This window comes from Xenopus tropicalis, chromosome 7, assembly GCF_000004195.4.
Source record: "Xenopus tropicalis strain Nigerian chromosome 7, UCB_Xtro_10.0, whole genome shotgun sequence".
Lineage (NCBI taxonomy): Eukaryota > Metazoa > Chordata > Amphibia > Anura > Pipidae > Xenopus > Xenopus tropicalis.
This window is the reverse complement of record NC_030683.2, coordinates 108,573,235-108,596,084: the sequence shown is the minus strand read 5'-3', so window position 1 is coordinate 108,596,084 and position 22,850 is coordinate 108,573,235. Positions and strand designations below refer to the sequence as shown.

The window sequence follows — 22,850 nt, the reverse complement described above, 5'->3', positions numbered from 1 at the left end:
GTAAATCTTGAAAAAAATCTTAACTTTTTGGTGACCTTCAGCACAAAAATCCAAATTTAGAAAAAAAATCAGATGGTTAGTAAATAGGCATTCAAAGGCACACTCTGTATACATAGTCCCCCCTGCATTTCAGGGCACCATAGTGTTTGGGACAAAGTAATGGCAGGTATATTAAAGCAGTCATGTTTAGTACTTTGTTGCATATCCCTTGCATGCAATGACTTGAAGTCTGTAATTCATAGACATCACCAGGAGCTGAGTATCTTCTGTGGTAATGCCAGGCCTCTACTGCAGCCTCCTTCAACTCCTGCTAGTTCAGGTGACTAGCTTTGAGAAACTCCCGTGTTTACTTTGCAATGAGTTTGGAGGCATTTACTGGACCTTGAGCAGATGTTTCTATACACCTCAGAATTCATTGTGCAGCTGCCATCAGCAGTTACATCATCAGTGCAGGTAAGTGTGCCGGTACCTGGGGCAGCCATACATGCCCAAGCCATAACCCCCACCCCCATGTATAACAGATGAGCTGCTTTGGATCCTGGGCAGTTCCTTTTTGTCTCCATACTTTCCTCTTGCCATCACTCTGATACAGGTTAATCTTGGTCTGTCTGTCCATAACACCTTTTTTTCAAAATTCTGCCGACTCTTTCAAGTTCTTTTTCTCAAACTGTAATCTGACCATTTTGTGGGTAACTAGTGGTTTGCATGTTGCAGTGCAGCCTCTGTATCTCTGCTCATGAAGGCTTTTGCGCATAGTAGTCTCTGACACTAAGGGGCTGATTTACTAATCCACAAATCTGAATCCCGAATGGGAAAAAATCGGATTGGAAACGAACATTTTGCGACTTTTTCGTATTTTTTTGCGATTTTTTCGTCATCGGCGCGACTTTTTCGTAGCCGTTATGACTTTCGGGAATTGTCGCGACTTTTTCATAGCCATTATGACTTTTTCGTATTGAGCGCTCGAAAAATTCGCGATAATTCGCGGAAAAGTCGCAAAATACCGATCATTACGAAAAAAATGCATTCGGGCGCTTTTCGGACGTTTGTGGATTAGTAAATGTGCCCCATAGTTTACCATAGTGAGGATTCTTCTGTCATCGACAGTCGAGGTCTTCCTTGGCCTACCAGTCCTGTGGCCAATACAGAGCTCATCGGGACATTCTTTCTTCTTAATGATATTCCACACAGTTGATTTCGGTAATCCTAAGGTTTGACCGATGCCTTTTAATGGTTTTATTCTTGTGTTTTTCAGCCTCATAATAGCTTCCTTGACTTTCATTGGCACAGCTTTTCTCCTCATGTTGAACAATGGCAATAACAGACTTCAAATGGTAGAAGCAGCCTGGGTATCTTATCCCACTAATCCCACTCATGCAGCAATGCAACACACCTGAGTAATCACACACCTGTGAAGCCGATTGTCCCAAACATCATGGTGCCCTGAAACGAGGGGAACTGTGTATAAAAGGTGCTGTAATTACTACACGGTGACACTGATATGCAAATGTGCATATGTGCAGGGGGGTAAATTAAAAAAAAATGTGTTTTGCCCCAAACATTATGGAGGGCCTGTATATTGGTGCGAACCCCAGTGATTTAAACATTAGTTGTTTAATATATTGTAAAATTTGTATAGGGCAGGTACCTTTAAATTATGCCTTTAAGGAAGAAGTGCTTAAAGGGAGTTAGGCCAAACACCTTAGTGAAGCGGGTGAATAAAGGCTACTAGTTAGCTGCAGGGTAGCTGCTGGTATTGCACTCTCTAGTATTATGAAATCTCTTTGTGGCATCACTGAGGGATCCTGCTCCTGGAACTTCCATTTAGCTGCGCTAAGTATTATTGCATCCGTCCCATGTCTCCTGCGCCTATTTACCATGAATATAACGCTAATTCCAGGGTTCCCACAGTGGCTTGTGTCACTATGTGCAGCAGACTTGCACCAAAAAAAAATCACATGTTAATGTTGTTTTTACTATTGTGCGCTGGAAGCGACTCGATTACCTGTGTTAATGGCACCGTTAGTTCCCTTCCCCTAAGAAAGGCCCCGAAAGTAAAAGCACAAAATATTGCAAAAATCAACTGACACATTAAGGGGCACATTTACTAAAACTCTATAATTTGTAATTTTTTTAAATGATCAAACACCACTAAACTCGAATTGTCTGACATTTACTAAAAAAATCCAATAGGAAAAGCTGCAAAAAAAATGAATTTTTCAAGTTGTCGCTCTGAAACCGCGACTTTTTGAAATTGTGAAAACGCTTCCAGACAAAAGAAGGATCTTCCATGAAACTGAAGGGACTTCTGCCATTGACGTCTACAATAACTCAACAAGTTTTAGATGGTGAATTATCAGATTCGGATTTTTAGCCGTTTAGATGCATAGTAAATCTGTCTAAAAAACAGACTTTTTTGGGGGACTTTTAGCACTTAAAATCCAAATTGAGGAAAAAAAAAATCCCATGGTTAGTAAATAGGACCCTAAGGGGGAGATTTACTAATCCATGAACGGTCCGAAGGTGTCGGAATGCGTTTTTTTGTAATGATCGGTATTTTTGCGACTTTGTCGTATGTCCCGCGATTTTTTTCGTTGCCATCGCGACTTTTTCGTATATTTTCTGCAACCTTTTTGTCGCAGTTGCGGAAAAATCAGATTGGTTTTTCCGCCATTTACTATTGTTCAATACGAAAAAATCGCACCGGCGACGAGATAGTCGCGCAAAATACGATAAAGTCGCGACGGCGCTTAAAAAGTTGCGACAAATACAAAAAATCTCTACAGCGACGAAAAAGTCGCAAAATTTTCATTTTCAATACGTTTTTTTTCCCTTTCGGATTTGTGGATTAGTAAATCTGCCCCTAAGTGTGAAAATTAGCTGGCACTGAAAGGGTCAAGTATTACTTGGTTTTAAAAGGTGACTCAGTCACAATGAGAAAACTACTGAGACACCCTGATGTACACACAGTTGCTAGCAAGAAGGGAAAGTGGCAGCACCAGTAGGGTAACATTGGTTTCAGTAGAGTACGGTACGGCCATAAAGCCTCGTGTTACTCACCATAAACTGGCAGGGAAACTGTATGTTGTGCTCTACTCCCAGCAGTCTCTATCAGCACTGTGTAACTCCCCTGGTCTGTAGGAACAAGGCCTGAGATCTGCAATGAGCCATTTGGGAACCAATTGGCACGAGGGAAATACTGAGGCCCTTTTGTCACTGAGTTTAAAGGTGGAATAACAATGAATATTTGGTTATTAGTATCTGCACTTGAACCTTTATACCATGCGAATGCGATTACTGTGCCAGTGACCCCAGTGACGCTCAGGGTAACAGACTGACTGACCACCGGATACTGAGGGATCAGCTGATCCCCAATTCCATGGGCTCCATCCATCCAAGCACTGAGGGAAACTGAAAGAGAGAATAAAGCCAGATCAGTAGAGAAGGGGAGAACTGAGGCACAGGGGCAAGAACTGGGTTTTTTTTAAAAAAAATTGTATTAGGGGATATTAGCATGTAGGAGATGGCATACTGTAGATCAGTGCTGTCCAACTTCTGTGGTACCGACGGTCAGGATTTTTCTGTTCTACGTGGTGGAGGCTAATAATAGAATTCAGTGATGGCCACCATGTTTTTTAACCACGCCCAATTTAAACCACATGCATTTTAACACAAATGTTTTTAAGACAATATCCACATAATGGTGGTGGCACACCAAAAAGATAAATGGTTGGTGCTCAGTGCAGGGATATCACCCATCAGTGAAAAAAACTCATTAAGTCATATTAAACCACATCCTTATATCTATATGGCTCCTTCTCCCCTGTGGATAGCACAGCAACCACCAGCACATAATTACACACATTTGCGACCCCCTAACAACTATTTCCAAATGCTAACAAACTTCCAGAACAAAGCCCAACCAGGTTCACCTCCCATGGACAGCATAGTGCAGGCAGAGTATGGCACACACAGGCAGCATAGGGCAGGCAGAGTATGGCACACACAGGCAGCATAGGGCAGGCAGAGTATGGCACACACAGGCAGCATAGGGCAGGCAGAGTATGGCACACACAGGCAGCATAGGGCAGGCAGAGTATGGCACACACAGGCAGCATAGGGCAGGCAGAGTATGGCACACACAGGCAGCATAGGGCAGGCAGAGTATGGCACACACAGGCAGCATAGGGCAGGCAGAGTATGGCACACACAGGCAGCATAGGGCAGGCAGAGTATGGCACACACAGGCAGCATAGAGCCGGCAGAGTATGGCACACACAGGCAGCATAGGGCAGGCAGAGTATGGCACACACAGGCAGCATAGGGCAGGCAGAGTATGGCACACACAGGCAGCTTAGGGCAGGCAGAGTATGGCACACACAGGCAGCATAGGGCAGGTAGAGTATGGCAAATGTGAGAACTGCCAATCAAATGTTTTGGCGCCAGAATAATTGCAATACAGGTATAGGACCCGTTATCCAGAATGCTCGGGACCAAGGGTATTCTGAATAAGGGGTCTTTCCGTAATTTGGATCTTCATACCTTAAGTCTACTAAAAAATCAATAAAACATTAATTTAACCCAATAGGATTATTTTGCATCCAGTAAGGATTAATTATATGTTAGTTGGGATCAAATACAAAGCACTGTTTTATTTTTATATTTATATTTGGCATTTATTCTGTGTATAAATTGTGCCACTAAATTTAAGCCACTTTAGTAAACGGACCCCTAAGTATTTTGCAAAATATTTCTTAAATGCCCCCCCCCCCATTTACTGGCCTAATTTGATGTTGTACTACACAGCTTGAGGACATAAGTTGCACACATTATAATAGGCGTGCCATACATACAAGTAAAGTAAGTAGGAAAGAAGCCAAAAAGGAAGGAAAGACAGTAAGCCAAAAGGAAAAGCAGATTGAGTAGAAAAGCAGATGAGCAAGTGTTAAACAGAAAGCTGAATGTAAGATATTTACCTGTATCTGGAGTCCTCTGCCAGCTTTTTTTTCAGGACCCTCTTTATGTCCTGGTACCTTTTTTTGCAGTGTTGGACAGTGCGGAGACACACACCCACGCTATTAACGCGCTCCGCATTGTCCCTCCAGGCCTTGGCTTTGACAGCAGTGGGCTTCTTAAAAGTACCGCATGAAAATAGTCTTCGCATGCAGCATTGCGCGTAAATCAACGCAAGTATGCTTTTAGTGAATCGTGCGTTGTCGCGAAAATTTAGACGCAATAAAAATTTTGCCGCATGCTATAAATAGCGTGCGTTTTAACGCACTTTAGTGAATCGGCCCTATTATTTCTTGCTGATTTTAACATTGCCTTTTTATTTTTATTAACACAACATTTGGCTGAAAGAGAATGCCTAAGAACGTCCTGCTCCAAAACAGACAGATCTCTGTGATTGGGTCCAACATACAAAGGGGGAACTCACAAAAATGTCGGTAAATCAAAAGAAAAGAAAATGTTGTATAAAAATGTCATTGCTCCAACTTATTCACAGACCAATTTTCCATCATTTTTCCTCCTATACCCACAATTTTAAAAAAATGTCATTGAAACGTGGGCGTGGCTATTGTGTACTATCTTCTTGAGAACTAGTTGCTCCATTTTTACAGATTTCTCCACCATAACAAATATAACAAACATGTTCTGCAGCGCTGTACAATAAATGGGTTTATACATTGAACACAGACATACATGCAAAGCAACCAATACAAGAGGTGAAAAGGGCCCTGCCCCAAAGAGCTTACAATCTGAAAATAGAGATGTAATGTAAGTGCCCGTACCTGTGAGCAGATATCCCCTCATGCAAAGGGCCCGGGCGGCTGTTACTCTCTCTCTGGCCATGGTGTCTCTCTCTCTCTAACAGTAAGGGGAAGTCTGATCAAGTTTTTGTTTACTCTGCATATTATCTCCTTTACTTTCTCTCATTTCACAACCAGTGGGAGGGTTTGTAGGATATTGCATAAAGTATACTTATAGACATATAGATTTGGTGTTAGGATAGGAACTTCTAGTCATGTTGCTGATTTAGGTTTCCTTACATAAGGTGCAACACCCATTTCAGGGGACTGACCTTAATATAAATAGCAGACTATGGAAAATCATGCCGTAGATCCCTTCTGGAAAAGCGGGATACATAGTTTATAAAGTGTAATTTCTCTTTTCCTTTTCATTGTATGTATGGGAAACAGGATATTAATATACTGAATCCAGTTTAGTGCAAGTTTTGCAAGAGGAATGTGGTGAATTTTTCTCCTGACATAAATTCTTTGTGAAAATTCGCCAGTGTTCTTTTCCGTATACAACTGAAATGTGGAAAATGGAGGAGGCAATGTAGATAATGAGATGCCAAAGTGGCTGCGCTCTCTTTATAATGACAGTTTTCCAGCCTCAACTTGAAAAATTTCTCTTGGCAGAAATTCATTATTGTGCTCTCAGTAAATTGGAGAATATTCACTGGAGAAATTTCACCTGAAGAAGAGATTTGAATTAATGTCAATGCGGAGAGAATTTTCACCTGTGTGATTCTCCAGAATTTATCATACTCTCCTTCTAGTAAATTGCTGATGTTGTGGGGAATTGTCATCCTGTGTGAAAATACTCCAAATTTTCCCTTATACCCATTAGTAAATGTACCCCAAAGACTGCCATCTCCCACCATACACAATCATGCACAATAACTGCAGTGCTCAGCAATGCACTGATAAGATGGTTAAACGCTAAAGTTTATCTTCATAGGTGTATTTATCCCCAGCCCCAAGCTGAAAGGATGAATTTGCATTAGGGCTGAAAATGACTTCATTGGTGAAGAAACCTAAAACCTCTCTGAGAATTGAATTTACTGCAACAAAAATAAACATAAAACTCTTCTTACTGAGAAGTGCTGCCTTTATGTCCCCAGACATATAGGGGGCCATTCTGATTCAGATTGTTTAGCACTAAAAGATGCTGAAAAAAAGTTGTGACTTTTCTGAGATTTACTACTCGACAATATTGCTAAAATCTGAATCCAACAAATCACAAGCAGAAGCTTGTCAGGATCATGTAGAAGTCAATGGCAGTTGTCCCTTCCCTTTCCTGGAGGATCCTTCTTTGTTTCGAAACTTTATTAGTTTTCAGACTTTTGACACTGGTAGAGGTTTCGGTGCAACTTTTTCCCACATGTACTTTTTCAGTTCTGACCTTTTAGTAAAATGTCAGACATTTGTGGAAATGAGTTTATTTGAATCTTTTAAAAGAAAAAAAATGAGAAATGTATAGTATGTTCCACTGTGTCAAACGATAATATTTCTGCCCAGTGCACCAGTGGCCTTATACATTCACTCTCTCATTGCCCAACCTGGACCTATAACTATATAATATATAAATATTAGTTTTCAAACAAATGCTGCCTTCTGATTGGTTATTAGACCTGTAGCTTTTACTGCATTACCCACAAAGGGTTTGAAACCATTCAGTAACTATGTGTAGGGCAGAATAATTACCACTCATCTAGCATCTAGTGACCCCACAGGGAGAACTTTTGGTCCCTATTTTACAGTAGTAACCATTCTAAGTACTCATAGTATCCATATCAGTGCTTTTGGTATGTACCCATTAAACAGAGACCAAGGGTATAAGCATAAATTGATCAAAATCTTTTTTTTCCTGGGTTTATCATTTGTTTCTGCTCCTGTGGGTACAGGCCCAGATTTGGCCACTCCTGACTGCGCTTATAATGAAATAGAAGCCATCTCCCATTGAGCAGCACTGTACCCCGGGATGCTGAAGAACAAAGAAACAACCTACATATGTAGCTCTTCATTTTGATCACCAAAAGCATCACCTTACCTAGGGCCCAAGCTGCCCATTAATCTGGCTCTGTCTGTTAATGATAGGGATGCACAAAAATACATGTCACTTTAGCATAAAAGAAGGCAACACTTGTCACTAAGATTCACAATTAAGAGAAGCCAGTGTTGGTTATACAGTTCTCTCTTTCCTGTTTTAGTGTATGCGATCCTTAGCAACCATTGCTATTATTTGTGTGTGTGCTACACAATTGATCTCCTAGCAGTTAGGTAGGTTTGCTAGAACAAAAGGTTGAACTTGTTAGATGTATTGTTTTAAACCACAGCTACTATGATACAAACTCACTAATCATTTAACTGAAAAGCGGGAGTGTAACTATAGAGCAAGCAGACCCTGCAACTGCTGGGGACCCAGGAACTATAGTGGGCCCAGTGGGACTGATAAGCAGCGACAATTTATTGTCATGAAAAATAGTAGAAAAAATACATTTGTGTGGTTTTGTCTTTTACCCAGAAGGTGGCAGTGTGTATAAATATTTTTGTAGAAACTACACAGACAAGAATCGCCCTACGACTCCTACCGTCATTGGTTCTGCGGATCTGATTGGTACAGGAGGAGGTGACTGTAAAGTACAGATGAATGGGAGTAAATGGGAAGTAAGAATAATGCAGGTCCATTAGCAAGTGAAATGGTAATAAGGCAGAAATAAATTATTGGGATTCAAATGTCTCCCCTTGGAACAGTATAATGATATTTGTACTGACAATGATCATTACAGTGGAAAGAAATGTAAAACTAACTTTTATTGTTTTCATAAAAACTTATTATAATGCTGAAGTCAGAGACAAAGAACAAAATAAATAAATATATTTGTATTAATAGATGCAATGTATTTCTCTTTTCTGATATTATAAAACAATGAATAATACCTTATTAAAAGATTGCAGAGGATAACAGAAAAGGGCTAAGTGCAAGGAACTGACAGTACTGTGAGGGATGGCTTCCTATGCTATCAGGCTTCTGATTGGTGAACCAGTACATAAAATACTCACTTCCAGCAACTGACAATTCACAGAGTTGGATTTTGGGGAATGAAGCAGCGCCCCTGAGCCCAGCTCCATATTGGGACCACTCCTAATTGTGACTAGTGATGGACAAAATAATTTGGCAGGCATGGATTTATTTTTTCACGAAACGGGCGACAAAATTCGCAACAGAAAAATTTGGTGTGTGTTAAAAAATTGTTGACTGCGTAAAAAAAATGTGGCATTTTCACTGTTTCGCTTCGCAGGAAAACACGGTGAAAAATTCAACATATTTCTTCATTGCAGCAATCTTTGGTCAGTGGAGGAGGTGTCAGCAGATGATTAAATAGGGCTATAACAACGTTTTTTGCTATAATTGAATGTTCCACTGGAAGTCTTCTCCACCCCAATATCGGCAATGAATTTGTACTGAATCACATTATCGTTTCAGCTCACTGTATGTATCCTGAGATGGGTGCTGCAGTCCCTAAAAACATAAAATAAATATTTTGCTGTGAATCATTTCTATTTGGATAATCGCAAAACGTAGAAAAAGGGCAGGCACTCCGGTATTTTAGGTGAAAAAAGCGATTGTTCAAGAGAAGTTTGAAGTAAAATCACAAAATTTATTTAAGCTAATACAAAATGCAACTAAGCCTAACGCGTTTCGTACCTTACGGTACTTAATCATAGGCTTAATCAGAGCCTATGATTAAATACCGTAAGGTACGAAATGCGTTAGGCTTAGTTGCATTATGTGTTAGCTTAAATAAATTTTGTGATTTCACTTCAAACTTCTCTTGAACATTCGCTTTTTTCACCTAAAATACCGGAATGCCTGCCCTTTTTCTACGTTTTGTGATTATCCATGATGGCTCCCTTTGGCTGAAGGTCTGGGGCATGAGCACCTGGGCCCATCTATACTACGGGTGAGATACTTGTAATACATATGTTTCATTTCTGTAATCATTTCTATTTGTCTTGTAGTTTTTTTTTTTATAACTTTTTACTATTTTATTGTGGTTTCACAGGTAAAACTTACAGCATAAAAGAAATAACAAGATTCTTAACTGTCAAAGAAAGTAAGTTGCATTATTTCTAGGGGAGGCTGTGTTGCCAAGGGGCCAATGTAGAGTCTGACCTTTCAGAAGGAGCCAGCGCTATACATTAGAACTGCTTTCAGCTAACCTATTGTTTCTCCTACTACTGGAGGAGTCCCAAGTCAGACTTGGAATTTTTATTATTGAGTGCTGGGAGCTGCTATCTTGCTCCCTTCCCATTGTTCTGCTGAGGAGGGGGGTGATAACACTCCAGTTTAGCAGAGCACAGGTTACATGGCTGTGGCACCCTGGGAAATAAAGAATATGTGAAATTTCAAAATGAAATATAAAAAGAATTGTTTGTATTTTCAGTGCAGGATTCTGCTGGAGAAGCTCTATTAACTGAAAAAACATGTTTTCCCATGATAGTATTCCTTTAACATGGTGCCTTGAGTGAAGGTGTCTTCTCACATTGCATGACAATAATGTCTAAGAAACCGCAGGGATTAATTATAGGGTTATGGATTGTGGTTAAATGGGATTTCAGAGATATGGGGAACTTACCATGTATGGACCCTCCTCTATTGCAGGATGAGCCTGAGAAAAGGAAATGAGAGGGAAAGAAATCATTTTTACTGATTTGTGGAGAACTTATTTCTGAAAGGGTCACTGCTAGGCACATATACAGTACAATCACCAAAAACAAACTTTCTAAATTCGTAGGTAAATTATAAGATAATTTATATTATTTCTAACCAAAAGACCTATGGGAATCCAGAAAACTACCTCAAACCCCATTATTAGTGATGAGTGAATTTTTTTGGCGGGCATGGATTCGCAGTGAAATTCTACATTTCAGCATTGGCAAATTTTTGGCTTGAAACGACCAAAAACATTTGCTGTGAAAATTAGCGGTCACGAAAAAAATTGCGTGCATCAAAAACAAAATAAATTGCACGTGTCAAAAAAGTTGCATTTTGCTCATCACTACCCATTATTTATGTTGTCAGTGACCCGACATACTGAGGGCTCTGCATGGCCAAAGGGACACGACTGCAGACTAAACCTTTCGAGGAGTCACTGGGCCCCATATGTCTTCTGGTTTTTGGGGAATGAAATAATACCTGCACAATTTTATAAAACATATGGTGTCATTTAACAATACCCTGGGTTCAAATTCAATAGCACTAAAGGGCTCAAGAGCACCCCCCTTACTGCCCTTCTATGGAACCCTTGCGCAGAGGGACATGATGCATTTTGCAGATCTCTGAATAAAAAAAATCCAGTGCTCTGTGCCGAGAGCAGCGTCAGAAGGTGCAGCTCAGCCCTGTCCTTTCTGACTGCCTCAGGGCCGCCTCCTGATGCGCCAAAATCTGCCTCTAGATGAGGGGGTGGGAGGGGGGACCCTACTGTATGTGCCTCCTCCTCCTCTTGAATTCAGTGCTGCCTAAAACAGGCAACTCTTGATTCAAGCCGCGTTCTACAGGTCTCGGCTTTCTGAAATGTGGTGCAGAAGCTGCAGATATTTGTACGATATACATTGGCTTCTACATTACCTTGTCAGATTTTAGATGGCACAGTTTTGAATTAGTGCTTTTTGTGGTTTTTATGCTTAATAAATTATGAATGTTTTCATGTTTTCGAGTAATTAGTTTAATCCACAAAAAAAATATTTTTGTGAACACAAACAAAATACAAACATTAGTAAATGGGCCCCTAGGAGTCAGTGACCATAGGTACATTCCAGTGAATTCTACCTAACTGCTCTCACATAAACACCACTTTTTACTTTCCAATTATGTCCAACAGCAATAGGGAAATAAGAAATGGGTTGTTTGACTGTATTCATTACGGGATGCCATTTGTCTTCTTCACTAGAAATAGTATTTTGTATAATTTTTACCAGTGTATATGGGCACAATTACATACGTACTCTGAGAGATATTCATTCTGTGCACTGAGGATATTTTAATATACAGAATGTATTTCTGAAGATACATTTTGTAGTTTATGTACTTGTGACAAATGGCATCCCATAATCCATTGCGTTTTGCCTTCTAACATGGAGATACACAAGTACAATGATCACTTACCGCTGCAGTGTTGGGAATGTTATAATATATTTGGGATGGATCCTCCCCTCTGTCACCTGATTGTCCTAAATGGTGGATAAAATAATCATAAAATACTCAGAGCAGAAAAGGTATATATTTCCATCAGATGACAAGATGCCGCCCACTGAGCTGGTTCTGTCATTGGCTAGCAACTGGGCTCTGGATTATATTTTACAGAGTTTTATCATAATCCTGCATAAAAACTTTTTGTTAAAAATTATGATAAATAAATATTACTAGTAAGTATTTTTGTCTATTCTATTCCCTGTTTTGCCCCATTGCCCAGGGATATACAGCATTATGAGAGCGCCTAGAGGCACCTGGAAGGTTACAAATCATGGCAGGATATATTAGTGAGCCCCTATGCATGAACTTGCCATTTTTGCTTATTGCACATTCTAAGCTCTCGTCTTACTTTTCTGCCTGCTCTGCTATCAACAAACTCACTTTAGTTTATTTCTGCCTCACCTCTTAGGGGAAGAAGACATTTTCTGTACAGCAGCGCCATTATACCGCTGATAAGTACAATCCCCAGGATGGACCCACAGATGATGGCGACTGTAATGGCTGCAGAGTTGTCTGAATGAGATTCATAAAAAAGACAAATAGTTTAAAAAGACTGTCATACCACAATTATCTTTTATTAGTTCAATGTATTAAAAGAACAAGGAGGAAACTGACCTAGTATAAGGAAAGAAAAAAGATTAACTAAAACTATGAGTGACAAAAATGAAAGAAATGAAACTGTCAGGTTAGTGAACTATGAGGTTAGACTGTCAGGGTTGGGGTTGTTTTCTCTGGAAAAGAGGCGCTTGCGAGGGGACATGATTACTCTGTACAAGTACATTAGAGGGGATTATAGGCAGATAGGGGGGGGTTCTTTTTCCCATAAAAACAACCAGCGCACCAGAGGCCCCCCATTAGATTAGAGGAACAGAGCTTCCATTTGAAGCAGCGTAGGGGGTTCCTCACGGTGAGGGCAGTGAGGTTGGGGAATGCCCTTCCTAGTGATGTTGTGATGGCAGATTCTGTTAATGCCTATAAGAGGGGCCTGGATGAGTTCTTGAACAAGCATAATATCCAAGCCTATTGTGATCTTAACATTTACAGTTAGTATAGGTATCTGAATATATATGTACTGTATATATGCAAGTGTAATAGTTCTATAAGTCTATCCACACACCTATACAGACTATCAAAGTAGTTAATAGCTGTAGCAGAGTAGAATCTGTCCTGTTTCGCTTTGCCGGAAAAATTCATGGAGATATTTGTGAAAGGGCAAAAATTCACATAATGCATTGAAGTCACTGCAGTTTTGTCATGGCAACTTTATTTTCACAGCTATTTTCCATGTAATATACATTTAAGTCTATGGCCATTTTTTTATGGTTTCTCTTTTTTTATGGCAACTTTTTCTGCAGCAACGTTTTCTGTGTAAAATACATTGGAGTCTATGATTACAATCTATGATCACAATATTTTATGAAAAAATTCACTTATGGTGAAATGCAGAATTTCGCCACAAATCCATACATACCCAGTAAAATTGCTCATTGCTACTTTTAAGGACTCCAGTGTGAAGCTTTATCATCTACTCTGTGCATTTGGGCAAACTAAAGTTCAAAATTTCACTTCAACTGGCAGTGGGGTTGCTAAATACTCTCTGGGTTTGCAAAAACTATATTGTATTTGTGCAAAGGGAAAATTTTTGCCCAAAGAAATAATTCTTTTCACGGGGCATATTTTAACAACTTTTGTTACTTACCCCCAAACCAACTGTTGGGGAGCCAATGCTAATTACTGAGTTACCACTTGGAAAAATATGGAGTGAGGGAGCTCTTCCTGCTTTTGGCAGTGCTGCACCTAGAGTGGGGAATTGGGGTGCAGAATAAGGGTATCCCCGAAATTTACTGTAGTTTGAGCATCCTTCAGATACACAGTATAGAAAGTAGCAGTGGTACGTACCGTTTGCTATACAGCACCATACAAACCTAACTATGCAACTTACACCAACAAGTGTATAGATACACTTTTTTTTACACAAACTCAATTTCAGTATAATATATTTTACACACTTTTTAAAAAATGCCTCTGTGTGTAAATAATCACTTCACTGGAGCCTGTGTATCCTTTCTGTATACATGCTGTGTATTTGCTAAAGGGCAGTGGCAGGTATCAGACTTACCATTCACAGACACATACACAGAGGTTTCCCGCGAGAGCTTTGTCACTGAATTAGTCCCTATACAGGTATAATTTCCTGCACTCTCAGGTGTGGCCTGTTGGGTGTACAGTGGGTTAGTCTGTGATTCCAAATTAGTCCCATTGAATTTCCACTGGTAGGTTGGTGCAGGAACAGAATCAGCAGAACATTCTAATGAGATGGAGTTCCCAGAAGTCACTTGTAGTTTTCCTTTAATTTTTAAATATTCTGGGCCATCTGCAATCACAAGAGACCCACATAACATAAACCATGGGAGGAAAGTAGTACTAAATCAATAGAATGAGGCAAAGATCCCAATATTCATAAATAGACATAAAATACAAGTGAAATGGGTAAAATACAGCTACATGCAACTTATTCAAATTAGAGATTTTTGAAAACTGGGGACATCAATTAGCAACAGCCCAAATGCTAAATGATAGGCTCAACAGTGAAGTCTCTCAGTAGTATCTTAACCTTCCAGACACCCAGCAGGAGGTGTCTGTCAACACTTCCAACATTACCCACTTTACCCCTGAACTAGTAAATGTAACGTGTCCCACAGGGGTCTCTGCTTGGTATTCACAGGAATAACATTAACTCTGGTGCAGCAGCAAAGGCTTCATTCATTTACTTATTATTTAAACCTTTATTATTCTAATGGTTTTTCAGTTTGGAACTACACTATGCAGCTGCTGGTTACTAAGATTATTGACATGAAGCAAAATTCAATGAGCAAGTTTGCTATTTACTTTAAGAAAATGTGTGGCCCCACTGTTAATTAAATAATTGCCTTTATGTCCCCATATATTTTATGGGGTACATATTTTTATTTATTTTTACATCCCCCATCTCTCCAGTCCATAAGCAGCGATCATGCTATCCTTTGTTTTAATATGTGTTTATCTAAATGTAAATGTTAAGAAATGTCTCATGAAAATGTTTTACACAGCAGGTCTTATTTAGGACTAAAAGTGCTCGTTTGGATGCAAAACTGAATGTGCATTGATAATATTTACAAAGGTGCACAATTGTGCCTAGCAAGTTACTGCTACTTACACCTACTCTCCCTGCTCTAATGAGTTGTGTGCAATTGTGAACAAGTATGCTATGGGTCTACAACCAGCCAGCAGTTCCAGGGTTCCCTAAGCAGCAACTGACATGCAGCAATGAAATCACATACTATTGCCATTATTGATGCTGCACTCACTCTCCCAGAGTGAAGCATTATGAAGCAATGCATATATTTCATATGATATTTGGTATGTATGACAGCCTGCCAATCCCAACTGAACCATATAACATGAATATTGGTCAGTTTGGGAATCAAGCATGTTGGAATTCTTATTTACCTATGCAACATAAATGCCAGTGTATGGTACATCAGCAGACGAGGAAACAAGGAGGATCTGCAGCTTCTCCATTTCCCCATTTTCTGTTCATTTGAAAATATAGAAAGGTGGCCATTAATGGTCCATAGTACATTATCTGTCCCTTTGGTTCAAATGCTGATGAGCCAGATAACTATGAGAATTGGCTTGTGTATGGCCATGATAAGATTCAGTGCTGCCTGTCTAAAATCTTCTTATATTCACATATAATAGGCTTCCTTCAGTTTAATGTCCTTTTTTAGAAGCTGGGGGATAGGCTTAATGGTGCAGAGGGCATGGTCTGACATGTTAGTGTGAAGTGTCAAAAACCTCATAGCTTATATAACGGAACTATGGCAGCTCATGTATACTCATGTCTAAGCTCAGCTCAGCAGGGACATCTCAGTGTGTACTGGGCCTGTAATCTAACTACAGAATCAGAGCATTCAGAGACAAATGAAACATTCTGAGATCATACAGTTACTTACAGTTTACAGTTAATGTGTAGGGATCACTGATAATCTTACTGATGGCATTTGAAGCCTCACATCGATATTGTCCAGTATCTGAGCGAGAGATCCTGGGGAAAGTGAGAGTCCTGTTATCTGCAGACAGAGTCAGCCCGGGAGGGAGAGGGACACCATTCTTGCCCCAAAGGATCTGTTCTGCATTATTTGCACTGCATGTGAGGGTGACTGGATGATTCTCCTGGGGTTCCTTATTGTCTGTGCTGATCCCTGAGGCAGTGACAGGCTCTGTAGGTACAAACAGCACAAAGCTATGTAACATTGAAGGAAAGGGGGGTCAAGGGAAACCACAGTTGTTTTACAACTAGAACACAGTTATATTTGACTCAGCAAAGACCTCTCTGAAATGACAGAGAACTGTAATTCTCAGTGCAACTGTCTGGTGGGTTCTATGACAGAAGCTGTTATGTTACTAAAATCCTTATTTATGGGAACCCTTTCCCTGGGGGTATATGGTTTACACAAAAGAATTACAGCGTAGCACACAGTGTTATTACAGTGCCCTGCATAATATTTGGGACAAAGGAACATTTTTCTTTGATTTTCCCCTCTGCTCATCCAAAGACTCAAGACAAAAGAAGGATCTTCCATGAAAGTGTAACCCTTTCTTGGCACAGTGTTCATAAATAGTGTTACACTCACTTCTCTGGGCTGTATTTACTTGCTTTGTTCAGTCTGAATTTTCCTGCATAAGGATACTGGGATTTACAGTGCAGTGCCTCCACCTAGGGGACACTGAGGAGCAGCCCTCAGAGGGGATTCCACTAGGAAAATAATCCCACAGTATTGCAGCAAAAAAACTTTATACAACAGTTTGAAATAACGCAATAATTGTAGGATGCAAATACTATAACACTGTTTTGTGCGGTTATAGCCAACTACTGGCTCAGTCTCTCTGAGGACACAGTCCCACACTCCCCTCCTGGAGGGAATACCCTTGACATGAGTAACGTTGGAACTTGACCCGCCCTTCTCCCAACCAACAACCCCCTTTTACCTCTTTACTTACCATCCCCAATAAACACACAGACACCAATTCTTGGGATAAAAATGGCCGCAGAAAATTTATTAACAACAAGTGAAGTTTTAATTTAAAACATAACATAAATAACAAATGTGAAACAACATCTCAAACATAACACAAATGTTTGTATAACAAACAAATCAACTTTTAAATAGCCAAACACTGTAACAATCCAATAACTGCGCAGCGCAACTGGCGCTGCCAGCTGCCCTTCTGGCCCGGAACCAACTACCAAACAAAACTCACCTCCTAATCCACTTTCTTACCCCTGAGGTTCCAAGCATGCCAGCCCCACTTAACTATAAAACTCCCCTCCTAACCCAACCATTGCTTTCCCCCAACTTAATCACCCCGCCAACGACACTCCGCTACCTCCACCTCTATAGGGAGGGAGGGTGGGCGTTTTACTCTGCTGACTAAAATGGAGTGAGAAGCGGGAACAGTTACCAGTGTAACCCTTTCTTGGCACATTCACTTATATATATGGGCTGTATTTTCAGGAGATGTGTGTTCTTCAAAGAATATTGATACTGGGAACTGGGAACAGCGCAGTGCCTCCACCTAGTGGACACTGAGGAACACACCTCTAGGGGATTTCCACTAGGAAATAATCACACACAGCTTTTGCAGAAATGTTAAACTTTATATAACTGTTGGAGTTGGAAGTTAACACTTTATGTATAACTGATTTTCCTGCTCTGAGGAACCCATGTAGTTTATCCACAGCTGGCACAGACAGTCTCTATAGATGCCCAATCCCCACTTGGATCCGGATAAACCACAACCCTTAGGTTAGTTCAGTCCCTTCCCCAAGAGCTCGTTAGTCCCCCCAGGTAGCGCTACCTGCCCCAGAGTACCTTCCCTGTTGAAAAGGGTGGCTGCTCCCACGTAGCAGGCAAACGAGCAATACCTGTTCACAGCAGGGGACACACACAAGAGATACCACAGAGGACTGATTCCTTCCTGGCAGCCCAGCAGACTTTTTCCTTTCAAGTCTAACACACAATATGGCTGCTCACACTGTATCTCTTTCAACTCTGGCAAACAACAGCAGGGGCTCCCTTTATAAGCTGCTGGGCCCGCCCCTAGATTTTTGGCTCCAAAGCTTAGGCACACCTCTCCCAGACGTGCACTGGGGCAGCCAGCCAACCGGATCCCTCCCCAGGCTGTAGCTAGGCTGGATGAGATCACAGACTGAGAAACAGGGGACAGGGTTCTCTGATCCCCTACATTCTCCCCTTGGAAAAACCGGCAACGGCCTCGCTTGCCGTACCTCAGAAACAGTACAACACTCCACAGGGTTCTCCACAGCAGTCTCCCTTTGACTCAACCCCTCATCTCCTTCAGGGGAGTCACTTTCAGATATGGAAGGCTCATAGTAGGACTTCTGTACTGTTGGGCCTTTGTAAGTCTTACAGTTCCGGGCCTGATGACCCATCACATGGCACTTGTAACATTTCCCTGGAAGTCTCTTACGCCGCCGGCGTACTTTACACAGTGCAGACTTGACCTGAACCTCATCAGGAACAGGGCAGTTTGGCTGTATGTGGCCTATCCTGCCACACCGGTAGCACGTTGGAGGTTTCCTCGTCTCAGTTGGGGTTTTGGCTCTCTCAGACAGTTGAGCTTTAAACTCTTCCAACTCTTTGCGAAGTCTCTTATTTTCCTCCAGCAGCTTTGCATCAGCAGGGGACTTCTCTGCATGCCCTAGGGTGGAACTCCTCCTCACCCTCACATAGGCATCAGCCTCCTCCCGCCAAACTCTCTCCATCAGAGCAACATAGCCAGGGGTTAGTGTATCCTGGTAGTAAGCTCTAATTGTCACGGCAACAGGGTCACTATTTAAAGTCCCTCTCCTCATTTGGCGAATCCTCAGGGAATCCATTTCAGAGCTTTGGATTACCCCACGACTCACCAGCAATCTCAGGCCTTGCTCCACCCGCACCAGATAGGCAGACAGGGCTTCCTTCTCTTTCTGGAAGGTAGAGTGGAAGTTGTGGAGCATCTCTGTAGTACTTGCTACAGGGCCAAACGTCACCTCCAGGACTTCTATCAGGTCGCCTGAAGTAGCATCAGGGTGACTAACTAGGTAGGATTTTACCACATCCACAGCAGGGCAGCGAAGGCTCTCAATGATCTTCCTTCTCATGGTTGCCTCAGGGCCGGTCCAATCTCTCACGGACACCACAGTGGAGTCTCTCCAACTCTCAAATGAGTCCTCACCCGAGGGTACCGGATCTGCACCTAAAAACACTTTAAGTCTTTTAAAATTACCATTCCAGGCCAGCTGAGTCAGTTGGTCAGTCAGTAGTCCCAGCGCACTCACAATATCAGGGGTATCCAGCTGGCCTCCCGAGCTGGGTCGACTCCCCTTGGAGACCACGCTCTCACTGGATGGACATTGCTTTACTTGACTCTGTTCAGCTGGCGAATCAAACAGTCTCTTACTGGGCAGCACACCTCCCGGTGCTGTAACTGCAAACTGGGAAACAAGGGTGTCAACATGGGTAGTTAAATCATCTGCGTCATCAGACAGATCTGGCAGAACAACCTTCCATGGCCCTTCATCTCCCGCATCAATATCAGGGGGAACCCTCTCACGTTCTATCTCTCTGGGGCTGTCTATAAGGACATTCAGCAGAACCCCGGCAGAATCTCGCCGTGACGCAGCCACCCTTGGGCGGAAAAATATGGGCTCCCCATCAAGGATTTCATAAATAGAATCTTCCTTTACTCTTGGCATCATGGGCCCCACAACAGCAACCTTCCGGGGGTTAAGTCCCAAAGCATTGCACCACTGACGAACAGTTTGTGGGGTTTCATGTGCAGCCATGCTTTCATCCAACATTCCCAGCTTCCCAATAGAATCTCAGCAGTGCCTCCAAAATGTAACCCTTTCTTGGCACATTCACTTATATATGGGCTGTATTTTCAGGAGATGTGTGTTCTTCAAAGAATATTGATACTGGGAACTGGGAACAGCGCAGTGCCTCCACCTAGTGGACACTGAGGAACACACCTCTAGGGGATTTCCACTAGGAAATAATCACACACAGCTTTTGCAGAAATGTTAAACTTTATATAACTGTTGGAGTTGGAAGTTAACACTTTATGTATAACTGATTCTCCTGCTCTGAGGAACCCATGTAGTTTATCCACAGCTGGCACAGACAGTCTCTATAGATGCCCAATCCCCACTTGGATCCGGATAAACCACAACCCTTAGGTTAGTTCAGTCCCTTCCCCAAGAGCTCTTTAGTCCCCCCAGGTAGCACTACCTGCCCCAGAGTACCTTCCCTGTATAAAGGTGGCTGCTCCCACGTAGCAGGCAAACGAGCAATACCTGTTCACAGCAGGGGACACACACAAGAGATACCACAGAGGACTGATTCCTTCCTGGCAGCCCAGCAGACTTTTTCCTTTCAAGTCTAACACACAATATGGCTGCTCACACTGTATCTCTTTCAACTCTGGCAAACAACAGCAGGGGCTCCCTTTATAAGCTGCTGGGCCCGCCCCTAGATTTTTGGCTCCAAAGCTTAAGCACACCTCTCCCAGACGTGCACTGGGGCAGCCAGCCAACCGGATCCCTCCCCAGGCTGTAGCTAGGCTGGATGAGATCACAGACTGAGAAACAGGGGACAGGGTTCTCTGATCCCCTACACCAGCATTTTATACCCCTTACAAACTAACCAATCACCTGCAACTGGGAGTGGCTAAGTCTGTCCAACGTGTCTGTCATGCCCCTGCTTCCCTACGTTTTACTACGGGTCATTGGGCTACTTTCCCAGTTCCGTCCTGGCAATGTCCCTTCCCCAGAGCTCTTTCAGTTTCCCCAGGCAGCGCTACCTGCCCCAAAGTACCGCTCCCTTTGGAATAGGCAGTTGCTCTCACGTAGCGGGCCACGAGAAACACCTGTCCTCACACAGGGGACACACACAGAGATAACCAGTCACCAGCAGCTTAGCCGACCTCCCTCTTTAGGGTCTGAAACTCAAATTCCCGTCAGAGTATAGCTGCTGGGAAATCACGTCCAGTTATGGTGTCTCTATCTCTCTCCCAAGTGCTGGCAATACAACAAGGGCTCCCTTTATAAACTGCGGGGCCGCCCCTGATTTTTGGCTCCAAACCTAGGCACGCCTCCTCCCAGAAGTGCACTGGGGCATCCGGCCAATCGGGTTCCTCCCCAGTCTGTAGGTGGGCAGGAAGATGTCACAAACTGAGAAACGGGAAAAGTAAAGCGACATCTGTCATTGACTTCTACATGAATTCAGCAAGTTTTAGATGGTGAATTGTTGGATTTGGATTTTTAAGCCGTTTAGATGCATAGTAAATCTCCATAGTGTTTGGGACAAAGTAATGGCAGGTATATTAAAGCAGTTTAGTTTAGTACTTTGTTGCATATCCCTTGCATGCAATGACTTGAAGTCTGTAATTCATAGACATCACCAGGAGCTGAGTATCTTCTGTGGTAATGCCAGGCCTCTCCTGCAGCCTCCTTCAACTCCTGCTGGTTCCGGGTGCCTATCCCTTTAAGTTTCCTCTTCAGCATATGGAAGGCAAGCTCAAATGGATATAAATCAGGTGACTAGCTTAGAGAAACTCCCATGTTGCCTTAGCAGTAAGTTTGGAACCATTATCTTGTTGCGGAATGCCAATGAGTTTGGAGGCATTTACTGGACCTTGAGCAGATGTTTCTATACACCTCAGAATTCATTGTGCAGCTGCCATCAGTAGTGATGAGTGAATCCGCACGACATGAGCAAATCTATTCGGCGTTTCGCTTATCTTTCGCCGTTCCGTGGATCATTTGAAAGATTGACGAATTTTTCGGCGAAACGGTGAAAAATTAGCAAAACACCGAAAATGTCGTGCAGCAAAAAAATGTCGCCCGCAGCTATTATTTTGTCACACAGCTATTGTTTTGTCGCCCGGCTATTATTTTGTCGCCCGCGGCTATTATTTAATCGCGCGGATATTCTTTTGACGCCAACGACTTTTCTTTTTTGATACCGGAGACAATTTTTGGACGTGCTGCGAATTTTCGCGCAGCAAATTTTTTCATCCGTTGCACAGAACAATCCACCAATCCCGAAACACGGAAATTAGCAGCGAATCCATACCTGGCGAAACATTTCGCCCATCACTAGCCATAAGCAGTTACCGTATATACTCGAGTATAAGCCGATCCGAATATAAGCCGAGATACCTAATTTACCTAAGAAAACTGGAAAAACTTATCGACTCGAGTATAAGCCTAGGGTGGGAAATGCAGCAGCTACTGCTAAATTTCAATAATCACAATAAATACCAATAAAATGACATTAATTGAGGCATCAGTAGGGTATGTGTTTTTCAATATTTATTTCAAAGAAAAACAGTAAATTAGCTCTGTAAGCGGAGAAGAGGGTCAACAAAAACAATATGAGTACTACCCCACGCTCATTGCACATTGGCAAACTGGCAGCAGACCCAGTCCCGGAGGGACGTAAGGGGAAATAAGTATTGCTAGTGGGAGCCTAGGCCAGGGCACTGGAGGGTCTGGTTGCGGGGGGCCTAATTTGCACACAAAGGACAGAGGGTGCTAGTCTGGAGGGACCCATGGCACCCGACTTGAGTATAAGCCGAGGGTGACTTTTTCAGCACATTTTGGGTGCTGAAAAACTAGGCTTATACTCAAGTATATACAGTACATCATCAATGCAGATAAGTGTGCCGGTACCTGGGGCAGCCATACATGCCCAAGC

General features: G+C 42.1%; 2 protein-coding genes across 3 annotated transcripts in view; both read right to left on the bottom strand.

Moving 5' to 3' along the window:
* ceacam8 (carcinoembryonic antigen-related cell adhesion molecule 8) overlaps positions 1–5,979 on the bottom strand; it is a 32,336-nt gene extending 26,357 nt beyond the window's left edge. Inside the window, exons 1-2 of the mRNA XM_031906692.1 lie at positions 5,793–5,979; positions 3,061–3,411 (exon numbers count right to left, since the gene is read on the bottom strand). Coding sequence (XP_031762552.1) covers positions 3,061–3,411; positions 5,793–5,853 — 412 coding nt within the window. The 5' untranslated portion in view covers positions 5,854–5,979. The remainder of the gene's footprint in view (positions 1–3,060; positions 3,412–5,792) is intronic.
* LOC100498521 (carcinoembryonic antigen-related cell adhesion molecule 1) overlaps positions 1–22,850 on the bottom strand; it is a 39,912-nt gene that overhangs the window by 10,779 nt on the left and 6,283 nt on the right. The window contains exons 3-8 of one of the 2 annotated variants that reach the window (XM_031906696.1): positions 16,041–16,307; positions 14,165–14,419; positions 12,448–12,558; positions 11,959–12,023; positions 10,430–10,462; positions 8,585–9,312 (exon numbers count right to left, since the gene is read on the bottom strand). In XM_031906696.1, coding sequence (XP_031762556.1) covers positions 9,265–9,312; positions 10,430–10,462; positions 11,959–12,023; positions 12,448–12,558; positions 14,165–14,419; positions 16,041–16,307 — 779 coding nt within the window. In that variant the 3' untranslated portion in view covers positions 8,585–9,264. Of the gene's footprint in view, positions 1–8,584; positions 9,313–10,429; positions 10,463–11,958; positions 12,024–12,447; positions 12,559–14,164; positions 14,420–16,040; positions 16,308–22,850 lie in introns of those variants that run through there. The other variant, XM_031906695.1, reaches the window with a different exon arrangement.